The 12315-nt window shown below is 36.9% G+C and overlaps 1 protein-coding gene across 1 annotated transcript in view; it reads left to right on the top strand.

Moving 5' to 3' along the window:
* The window catches only part of LOC137271663 (dynein axonemal heavy chain 10-like), an 80144-nt gene that overhangs the window by 18772 nt on the left and 49057 nt on the right, over nt 1-12315 (top strand). The window contains exons 12-21 of the mRNA XM_067804122.1: nt 162-275; nt 763-906; nt 1546-1734; nt 2255-2415; nt 3781-4012; nt 4960-5214; nt 9472-9630; nt 10359-10475; nt 10975-11077; nt 11588-11766. Of these exons, the coding sequence (XP_067660223.1) occupies nt 162-275; nt 763-906; nt 1546-1734; nt 2255-2415; nt 3781-4012; nt 4960-5214; nt 9472-9630; nt 10359-10475; nt 10975-11077; nt 11588-11766 (1653 nt within the window). The remainder of the gene's footprint in view (nt 1-161; nt 276-762; nt 907-1545; nt 1735-2254; nt 2416-3780; nt 4013-4959; nt 5215-9471; nt 9631-10358; nt 10476-10974; nt 11078-11587; nt 11767-12315) is intronic.

Raw genomic sequence — 12315 nt, forward strand, 5'->3', positions numbered from 1 at the left:
CCACAAAACCTTTGGAAAATGTCACCTGTCCTGTGACTGTGAAAGATAATGAGCCTGCAAGCATTGTGTACTGTACTTAGATGCTGATATATATGCTCATGTATGGAATTGTAGAGACACTACATTCAGTTTTGTAGTTATTAAAAATTTTATTTTTTTAGTCGGCTCTATTAGAAGATCACCAGCGAGAGTTGCGGCGTGTTTTGCGTCCAGGATCCAAACGTCTCAACTGGAACTCCCTTGGTATCAACGACTACGTGCAGAAGTGCATTTCTGTGAGTTCTTAGATTGTTTTCTTTAAAATGCATCTTAAGGTGCACACCAAGTGATTTATATCACGAGAAGTTCTTATAGCAAGAATTCCCCCAAATGTCTTCCTGGATTTGAAACATGAGAAGATTGAAATATCTGAAGGTGAAAATTGTATAAAAATAAGTGGATGACAAGAACATAGATAGGATGAAACAGTAATACAAGCTTAACCATTTTTTAAACATAATCAGGAAACTTTTAGAAACAATGGAAGATAATCTGAAGTGTCTCATGTTGATTTCATTTTCATTCCCATCCATCAAGCAGGATATCTTTTAAGACTCTTTAAACCTTAATGTTTGGTCAATTTCACCCACGAAGCATTTTTGATTGAAAATTGTGCTTTCTGTAAATTTAATGATATCAGTCTGTCAGCAGGCCTTGATAAATTGCTAGTTAATGAAAACATAATCTGTTAAGTGATTGTATGCATTCTCATGATATTTACAGGCCATTGCAAAGTTTGAGTCTCTAGTCAACCAGATTCAGAAGAATGCTCGTGACATCAACCAGCGACTGTTGATGATTGAGAATGCAAACCTTTTCAAAGGTCCACCTCCACCAAAGGTCCAAGACCTCCTGCCCAGCTGCAAGGTAGTCATCACACACCATTGTCTTTGAACTGTTGTCAGATAATTTGTACAGATGCCTACAATAATATGTCCGTTACCCACTCTGCCAAGTATATGCAGGGATGGAACAAAGTGCTTAATTTGTGTGTTCTGGCATGTGAAATATTGAAATAAAACAGATGAAATATTTTCAGTGTTCTTTGGCAGCACAATAAATATCATAAAAATAATAGCCTCCATTATTATTTACTGGAAACAGCTGTAACGTTTTCCTTTGGTTACTCAGATGATTTGAAAATATGTTTGCACCCAATCAAACTGTGTATTGATGGCACTGTCAGTCTCACAGGTTTAATGGGAATGGTCTGCATAACAGGAAATCTTGTTTATTATAATAACATAGTTGTGGGTTATTTATAAGTCAGGGACAACACGAAGCTGAAATATTCTTAGTCATGATTTTGTTGAGGAAATTCAGTTTACAAATTTATATGATGTTCACTGATACTTCAAACAATAGCTTCACAGGATTGTTCATTCCAGGTCCTGTTACCTTAATGCACAATCATTTTGCCTGAATATTATTGAATATGGTCGTAAACAAGCAAACAAACATGACTTTTTGCCATTGGATATTAACTTATGTTTTTTTTTAAAACAGGAGTTCTTTGAACACATTGAGCGTGAGCGAGGGAAGGACTTTGAGATTCTGGCCAGGAAATATCGTGCAATAGGTCCGTTGTTGACCAAAATGGAGGGATTGGTCGTCCACACAAACACTGGACGCTCCCCCAAACTTCATCAGTATTACTCCTACTGGGAGAAGAAGGTTTATGAAGCACTGACAAAGGTAGGAATGTATTTCATTGTCATGATCTGAGTTTCACTGTCTTCTTTTTAACATATACTAGTAGCCATTGATAGCCAGATTGATAGATTTGACGTCTGCTTCCTTAGTTTATTGGAAAGAAGAATTCAATGAAATCAGTTTGTAGTCTCCTTTCTCAACTTTTTTTAAATTCCACTGATAGGTTCTGTGTTTGAATAGAATAAAGAAATATAGTTTATTGCTGTGTCACTAGCTCGATTACAATAAAAGGCATCATTATTCCAGGGATTGGAAAACAGCATCCAGGTTTATGGCCATTGAGACACAAATGTCTTAGTTATATAAAAATACTGATAGCATTCAAAATGTAAAATAATTCCCTATTAGCAAATCCAAACATGGAACTGAGATTTGTTAGCGCCTATCAATTTCTGTCATAGGTATACATAATTGTTCCTGAAATATTTATGGTGCACTCAGGTTTTGTGTATCTGTGCTATGTGATTTGCACATTTGACATCAAAGTTTTCTTATTTTCCAGTTAATCAACAATAACCTGCGTCGCTTCAGTGCAGCCTTAACAGGAGAGAAGGCTTTGTTCCAAGTTGACACACTTTTGGCTGCCCCTGATGTGATTCTTCACCCTCAGACCAATGAAGTCTACAAGCTTACTCTGCAGTGTGTCCGTGACTGTGTTGAAGGGTAGGTCATTAACAGGAAGGCATCTAGACTGCAGGATTGTGGGATATATGCAGTGTTATTACTTCTGCAAAATCAAAAGTCAGTGTGCCAGATTCCATGCAGATACAGTTGGCCAAGTTGTTGACTGTTGCGAGATATAGTTTATAAAAAATAATTTTAACAAAAATGTGAACGAAAATAACTGTAAAATCAACACTTTAGTAATAACCACGACAATCATATACTGTGCATTCTGTCCAACTTGGACTCTGTCTTTCTCGGATTGCTGTATATATAGGACTGAACTTGCTGGTCTGACACAATCCTGTTGTCAAATGGAAAAGCTCAGTATCTTGGACTCTCATTACTTCGGATTTTAGACCAAAGGGTCAGCCCAGAAAGGTACTTACATGAAAAGACATATGCACGTATTCTTATTTCTGCTTCGAATTTGACTCATAGATCTTGAGTTCAACATTTCTCAATTTTCGATATAGAAAAAAAGATGTAGGAAATTTCCGTGTAACTCGGAGTACTAATTTGGACTTTTCATTCGGCCCCAAGTCTGTCTGAATTAGACAGAGTGCGCTGTACTGGGACTGGCATCTCAAAAAAAAAAGCCATAAACAATTATCAGTGCTTATCATTGTAAGATCCTGAGGTATGTATGGTCAAAGTTAAACATTCTAATTGCTTTCTTGGAATACATGAAGCATGATTACTTGTCTACCTTTTGGGGTGGTGAGGTAGCCTAATGGTTAAAGAGTCTGCTTGTTGCACTGAAGAGCTTGGTTTAATTCCCCACATGAGTACAATCTGTGAAGCCTGTTTCTGGTGTCCCCTGCTGTAATATTGCTGGAATATTGTTAAAATCATCATAAAATCATACTCAAACACACTGTCTTCCTTTTACTTTAGTGCATAGGCTGTGAGGTCACAAACTTGTTCAAAATCATAGTCAGGGTTTTACGTCGACTCACAAACGTAGGATTTCACCTATTTCTAGTTTAAGAGACCTTGCTGGCAGTATGAGGGTCCTGTGAAGTAACAGTGTAAAGATCTGTATGTTTAGTTGATTTCTTTAGAACCTGGAATGAATCCTTGATCGTGTGGTCTGAAATGATGCAAGTAACTGTTCTGAAAGAAACAACCAAACACTTTGCTTAGTCATAGATGTGTTGTGGTAGCATAGAACCCTGCATAAGACATGTTGGGTCTTGTTTGGAGAGATATTGACCAACTTTCTGAAATCAGTTTTAGTATATGCATCCCTGTATGAAGAAATTAAACATGATTCATTTTTTTTACGAGACTATTTCTTATCATTGGGTGTTAAATGGATGGTAATGGACGTTGACGTGATGTTGGAACATTTGTGGATTTTAGGACAAAGAGTTTTGTGCGATGGATGAACGGCACCTGCATCGAGACGGCGCCACAGAAGGTTGAAGGAGAGGATGAGCTGTATGTGTTCAGCTTCTTTCAGGACATCTCCCAGAACCCAGAGATCATTGAACTGGTTCAGATTGTGGCACAGAACATCAAGAACACTCTGACTAGTCTCCAGCGCTACCTCAACAGATGGAAGAAGTACCGGAACATCTGGAAACCCGAGAAGGTAAGTCAAGGTGTTGAGGAGTGAGTGAGTGAGTGAGTGAGTTTAGTTTTACACTGAAATTAGCAGTAGTCCAGCTGTATTGCGGCGGTCTGTAAATAATCAAGTCCAGACAATCCAGTGATCAACAGCATGGGCATCGATCTACACAACTGAGATACGATGATATATGTCAACCAAATCAGCAAGCCTGACCATCCGATCCTGTTAGTTGCCTCTTAAGACAAGCATTGATATACTGGAGATCAATTCTAATTCAGATCCTCATGGGTCTGGTTCTTGGGGACTGCTGTCCAGATGATCATGCAGTCAGTTGTGTGTTCATTAACTGAATATTATAGAATTTGCATGGGCTTGAAAAAGCCTGAAATTTAATATTTTACCTTAAAAAGACCCTAAAGGTTGATTAAGTCATGATGAAGCCCCACTTTCCACTGATATGCACTGAAAAAGACCTTTATTTAGCAAAACTTGTCAAGTTAGGATTTTACATGAAACTGATGCATAATGTAAATACTTTGCAATGACTGTGGGTGCAAATTAATCCCCATTGTGAAAGCAAGACTCTCCCAGTGAAGAGATACAGCTAAGAGATATAGCTTCTAATAGCTGGTCCCATATTTGACCTACCTTGTGTGTATTCAACTACCTGTGTTGTACGTTTCTATAGCTCCTTTCCTTTAGAACACCCTTAAGAGGCCTTAAAATTGACAGTCTGTATGACCCATGGAAAACAGAAATTTGTTTAATCTATTTGCCTTCGGTCATAGAGGTTATGCAAGTGTGTTTGGGAATGGTCAGTATTATTAGGATAGGTGTGCTGTTTTTCCTTCCACATGGAGCCAACACTACTTGTTAAAACTGCAGTGATGATCAAAGCAGTGTATTCCATTCCTCACTCCATTCAGTCACTCAGTCACACAATCAGTCAGTCTAATTTCCATCAACAGATGCAGATAGCAGAAAAGTGGTTCCAGAAGGGTCCCACGGTGGTAGCCTTCGATGAGAAACTCCAGCACTACTTCAAGACAATCGAGGAAGTGGCAATGCTGCCTGTCATCAAAGATCAAGAGTGTATTCGGCTCCACATGGAGCCACTGTCTCGTGCTGTCAAAGAAAACGCCACCCAGTGGATTGACTGTCTAGGCAAACTGTTACGAGACTCAGCTAAAGAAAGTCTGTATGAACTTCAAGATTCCTTAGAGGTAAGAGATTAGCTGTGATCTTTAGCAAAAATGTTGACCTGCATAATGTGCATCTTTATCAGTTAGTAATACCGTTTACATATTAACTGTGATAATTCCTTGATGGGCATTTTACATGAGGAATGATGATACTCTTGATGTATGGATATACAATGGAATAAAGAAGTTGTATATCCATAAAATGTTTCATCATTCCTTATAATAATAGAGTTTATAGGCTAAGTCTGTTCAAAGGGTTGTACCTATTGTGACCTTTTTTGGTGCAGAAAATGCCTATTGTTCTCAGGCGGGAGTAACATAGATTGCTGACAGTCTAGATAAGTGACATTCACTCACAAATGACTGGCATGATGTAATTTAATGTGAACCAGGGTCACCAATACTGAAGATATTTTCAGTGTCTGATTTGTCAATAAAGTTACTGATACTGATTTGAAATTTTCAAGTAGTCTCTTTGTAAATTTGATACCTCATATTTCATCTGACTTTTTGGTCTAAGAACATAACTGAACATGTTTTTGGACATTTTAGATGTACACACTAGTTGTACAGCTATATCTGTGATATTCTACTTTTTACTTTCCATCGTTCACAGGTTTTTGTTGTTTACGTTTATGTATTATAAATGTATAACTTGTTTTAGTCATGTTATGACTAAAAAACTACCAATGTGGCTGAAAATCTTCACTTATTCACTCACCTTTGTTAAGTATCCTTCAAACCAGTATGGATTAAGTGTATGTTATAATCATCCCAAAATTCATTTTGTAATGGTTTGATATCACCTACATGTGGGCAGATTTCATGGATGTTTGATAGCTATTGCTTTTTGCACAATATGCATAGTGTTATATAAATATTGTGTTTGTGTGAAGAGACTTAATTTTAAATTTAATTTGATGCCTGATTTTAATTTAACTTTGGCCGGTCAATGTCATGGTGAAACACCTGATGTAGGAGGTACTTGTACTGGAATCAGGTGGTCATGGTTGCTGGGATCTATTACTGAGAAAAATTACTTGGATTCAGTTGGAAGATACTTAAATTGTTGCTTATACTGTTGACCACTGGTTTCTGTGGTGCATACTGTTATTGTGTTCAGATTTTTGTAACATGATTCATTTCAACATTGAAACTCTAGTACTAAACCATTTCATTTCCAGAATACCCATTGCTATTGCTGAAAGATTGCTGAATAATTGCTGAAGGCTGCTGAGATCTATTTTCACACTCACTCATGCTGATTGACATCCCTGTAAAGATCTTGGTTAGAATTGATATTCATCAACACATGCTTGTCTGAAAAGACGACTGGTGTCATGGTGGTCTGAGGGTAGCCTAATGCTTAAAATGTCCATTTGTCATGCTGAAGTGTTGGTTTGATTCACCAGTTGGGTACGTGTAAAGCCCGTTTTTGGCTAAATACATTTCATTGTATCTCAGTTGTGTAGATTGATGCTTAAAATGTCAGTCACTCAATTGTCTGGTACAAACTGTATTATTTACAGACCTCTTTCATATAGCTGAAATTTTGCTGAAACATTAAATAAACAAACAAACTTGAAATCGACCTATTGATTGATACATCATTATCATTTTATAGTTTTCAGCCTGGATTGATGTTATCGTAAATATAACGAACATGAATAGTATAGAGCGTTATATATGTTATAGAATACTGTGGCAGGCGATATGTCTGTTTCACGTAGCATGGCATTTGATAGTAAACGTCTGCGCAGAGCGATTTAAGATTTTAATCCATTGTATGCTGAACGGCATGTATACTTATGATTAGTTTAAGTTACGTAATGTTAGAAATATTTAGTTGCGCGAGTGCATGTTGTATGGCTGTTTGCTGATATGGGGTAATGAGAAACATGTCATGGTGTCATGTTGAACATATACATGTCATAATGTCATAGTCATGCTACTGCTTATGACAGAATTCAGATTAGGCCAGACCAATTTTATTTCTTGTTTTATGGATCGCCAGTCATATTTTTTCAAGAATAAGAACGAAGAGTAAGACCAAATCTTGCCACTTGAAAAATAAATTTCTAGTCTAAAGATAAAGATATATTGGAGCAAGAGTTTGACTTCTCATCAGTTTGTTGGATACTAAAACACTACCATCTGTTCTCAGAGATTTCAAACTGAATTATCTAACAATATTTATGTTAGAAATCAGTGCTACCTGCATGTTAGCAAGTGTGAACTTGCCTTTGAAAATCTCATGAGGGTTTTTGTTTTGAATGGTGATTTTTACAAAAAGTTCCTCCTGCCTTTCTAAGGTTTTCATCTGTTAAAACATGAAATAAAATTGGTCTGGCTTCAATTTAGATGGACTTGGATTGTACTGATGTCATGCATACATATCAAATATTATGGTGCATTATCTTGAAATGTGCACCAAAAATCTATTTGTTATTTAGAGCCAAAGATCACGCAACTACAATACTGCAATGGGCATGCGATGATGAAAGATCAGAACTGAATGAATAGGCTGAAAAATTTAAATGTTTATTTCTCTGACAATGTGAGGCAAGAAATATTTTTACTATTCTGACAAAAGAAACCCCCAAATGTACCTTAATGCAAAAATTTCAGTCTTTGTTCACAAATAAAATGTCATATTGCTTTTAACTGTTACAGCATTGCTAGAGAATGAAGACATTAAGTATTTCAGCCTTAGGCCAGAACAATATTTTATTTTACAGATTTTTGTCATTAGAAAACCTAAAGGCAGGATTGAAAAAAATAAAGATAAAATCACCAGTCAAAGTAATAGTACCTCTAAATATTAAAAGTATTTTACTTCTGGCAATTTACTTTGTGTATATTGGGCAAAAAACAATAAATAAATGTTCCTATAAGTTTACACTTTTGGTCAATATAAACATAGTTATTAAATTTTTGAGGTGGGAAAATCAATATTTTTTTTTTTCTTACTTATGAAAAATATGACCAGCAGATCCATAAAACAAGAAATAAAATTGGTCTGGCCTTAGCTAGTATTACAAAAGAAGACAATTATTTGCATCTGTGTCATGAATGCATCATCACATGCATGTTTGAATTGGGGCTGTAATGATCCACTTTGTCGTGATATGATATGTATCAGAACAGTGATGTTGTGATATGATTTACAATGTATGAAAACTCAGTACCTGCTGGGTAGTATTTTCGCACTCAAGCTGATGGAGACCAAACATATTTAGATAACATGCGTCAAACTTCAGTACATGCTTCAGTTTCACATACAATCAGAAAGAAAGACAAACTATTCATTTTCTACAAAATAGTCTGGTTGTTATTTATCTCTACGTTGTGATTCATTTAACAGGCTCATTTTCTGATACACATATCACGATTCACTGCATCGGGTGAATTCTAACAGCCCTTGTGTAAATACAGAAGTATATTAGAAGTATGTATTATGTTAGGTAATGTCGTACAAGAAGGTGCTGAAGGAGCAGCTCAAAAACTATATAGGTAAACATCATAATTCCGTAAGTTTCGAGTGTAGAGGACCTAACAGACCTCCCATTCTTACATTTGACAGAATCAACTTCCCCAAGTTTTCACAATTCAAGGATGGACAGTCACATCTAATATCTGTAATCATTATATTTTACTAGAAAAAATACTATCCTAATGGTTAGAAAAGATTATTTGTTAGTCTACAACTTCCCCACGGCTTGTTGTCATATATTTTATGAAAGGCATTATGAATTCTGTTTTATTTTCTGATACTGAAAGTACGTTTTTCACAGTTACGTTTTATGACGGGTGTGGTTACTCACAAATTAGGAGGAGTTATGGTTTTGATCAAATATTTGAACTGCTCCTTTACCAGCTACTTCTAACTGTTGATCATACTTTGAGGAAGTGTAAATAGTCGTTTAATTGATACGTTTCAAATGCAGATTCTACCTTAATTATATACTTTGTTTAAATGATTACTTCAAGTTTTGATATGATTGCTAATTGATGAATAAGGTTGTATGAAGATTGATATTTTAGTTGGAGAACAAAGATTCCCACATGTTATCATTTTGTTGTCAACTTAAACTGTTTGAGTACTAGTTGACAATGTCTTTCACAGGCGTTAGTCTTATCATCGTAAAATTTCATCGTGAACTTCCTGATAGTGGTGTGCTTCAGATATTCATTCATGATGACATGCTTCATTTTAAATATTGTATGTCAATGTATTTTGCTTGTTTTATGTTATAATTTACGTTCATGTGGTTTCAGACCAAGTCTGAGGATCTGGAACGGACTCCAACATCTCTTGAAGACCTCAAGTATGTTCTGTCCACCATTAACGACATCCGGACCATGTCATTGGATGTTGAGACAAAGATCCGAGACATCCAGGAGAGATACAGGACGCTCAGTATATATGACATACAGGTAAGGCTTGGATGACATGCTGTCTTAATATGTCATATAGGGTTAGAATAGCTCAGGGTTAGACAGCACTGTCCCTTGTCATGGGATAAAGTGAGGTGAAATGGGTCTTAATGGTGCACTTAAGAATAGTTCACTCATATGGCAATGTGCATGCATGTGTATATGTGCCTGCTTGTTCTGGCCCAGACTTAAGCCGTTTTTATAGTGCTAGCTCACTGAGATACCGTTAAACTTGGATACCCTACACAGACACTTTATACTGATTTCGATCTGACCAGTCCTTGTTGTACCCATTAATTCCAATCTCCAGGCAGGGACTTAAAAGTACCATATTGTAACGTCTTTTGGTATGACATGGCTGGGTATCAAACCCCATTCCCTGGGTGGTTTTGCTAAGGTCTGGGTGGTTTTGGAGGCGGTCTTTGTTGTAAGGGACACAGTTACTTGGTTGACTGTTGTCGTAAGGCGTTGTGGGATGATGTTCATTATTAACGCAACAGGTTATTTTGGACCTAACTATGACGGTATCAAGGCTGCCTATCTTAATGAGTATTACTATTTGTTAAGAATTCTGTTGATATCTTACTAAATGTTATTCCTTGTTAAGAGTTCTGTAGGTATCTGACTAAGTGCTATTGTTTGTTAAGTGTTCCATCAGTGTCTCTCAAGGTGTTATTCCTTTTTCTGTAAATATCTGGTGAAGGATTTTCTGGTTAATTGTTCCCTAGGTATCAGATGAGGAGAAAGAAGTACAGCACAAGCTGCCACACATCTGGGACGACCTTGTCCTCAAGTCCAAGAATGTGGATGCCAGCCTCGTGGTGGTCAAGAAAAAGTTTACAGAGGTGAGCAACCATAACTGACCAGTGACCAACACATTCAAATTCCCAGTTTGATGGCTCAAGGTAAAGGAGATCTACTGAAACTTCAATATCCATATTGAACCTTTCCGCTTATATTCAGGGATTTTCCTTGAGTCCTGTATTTGAGGGTCCAGGGACTTATACTTAGTTTTCAGTGGTCCTTGACTACAGAATGGGGGTCCCAGACACTTAAATATGATTATTATTGCTATGTTGTAGTATTGTTGTAATTCAGTTACTGTGCTTGTATTGTATTATCATGATCATTACGTTGTTACACTAAATTAAGTTGCGAATGATACCATAACCCAGCTAGTAGCAAACTCAGTTTCAACTTATTGTTACTTGATTGAAATTTTACAAGAATATTTGTACTTTGCTGCGTCCCCACCATTAAATTCATTGCATCCATTGTCATTTTTTGTGCATAGGAATTAGCACCCTCTAAATCCATGACATTAACACTCGCTTTATTTGCCAGATCACACAAGAACACATCAAGGACTACCGCAAGGCTTTAGAGGCATTTGCTGAGAGATTCCATGCTGAGGGTCCTGGTGCTGTGGCTTATGACCTTGATAAAGGTGGGCAGGATTATAAATGAAGGACACAAACCCCGCAACGTTTCAAGGAAATTGCAGGATAAGCATTTTCTTTGTAACAGACCATTTTAAATTCCTCACTAGGGGTGGTGTGGTGACAATGGGATATTTTCTTGAGATATCAATATTTTTTTTGCTTTTGCAGAACTTTGGACAACCATATTTACTTTTCAGGATATGAAGTAAACTATATATTTATACTGTAAAACTATCCAAATTAACTTTGTCAGCATTTTCTAGAATAAATGGTCCTTATCTTTCACTCCTTAGACAATCCAGATGAGGAATAAGTTTGCTGCTGAAACCAAAACAATGACTGAGAAATGTGTTTTTGTCCAATAATGACAACAGACTAAGACTGATGATTCAAAACACTGTTACCATGGTAACAACTTCTAACTTTCCAAGTCAGGATCCCTCTTTCTCCTGTCCATCATTCGTATTCATCCATGAGTTGTCTTCATCCCCACTGACCTGTATTTCCCGTTGTAGGTCTGGAGCTGATGAAGACTCACAGAGAGGAAGTAGCTCAGTATGAGGCTCAGAGGCAGGAGTTGGCTAATGCCGAGCGGCTCTTCGACCTGCCCATCACCATGTATCCCGACCTGTTGCAGGTCCAGAAGGAGATGAAGGGCTTTGAGCAGATCTATGCCCTGTATGAAGAGCAGAAGGTAGGCTGGATAATTGCATTAAGTCTCTTGTTCTATAGATCTGGTTTAGAATTTGGTCTTTGGTTCATTACCTCTGTTTGTGGATCTGAGTGAGTGTCTTTAGTTTTACACAGCACTGAGCAGTATTCCAGCTATATGACAGTGGTGTGTTAATAATTGAGTCTGGACCAGACAATCCAGTGATCAACAACATAAGCATCAATCTCAGATTGTTCACATGTAGATTCTAAGGCTCCCCTTTCATGAATTCAATTCATTATTCTAAATCTTCATGGAAATGTGGATCTGAAACATTCTGAGGGAGGTGAGTTGGTGGGTGTGGCTCCTAAGCTTAGTGTTTAAAGGTGATCTGAGAATTTTTGGCAATGCATCTTTGTCAAGAGCAATTAAACTGACAAATATCACTGTCTCAGTTGATTGCATGACTTCATATACTGATAACTTGGACATTTAGTAACAACATCAGTCACTGAATTTTCTTATCCAACTCGATCCTTTGCAGACAATTATTATAGAGGAATATTGTTGAATTATTTCCTGTCTAATGTA

This window comes from Haliotis asinina, chromosome 1, assembly GCF_037392515.1.
Source record: "Haliotis asinina isolate JCU_RB_2024 chromosome 1, JCU_Hal_asi_v2, whole genome shotgun sequence".
NCBI lineage: Eukaryota > Metazoa > Mollusca > Gastropoda > Lepetellida > Haliotidae > Haliotis > Haliotis asinina.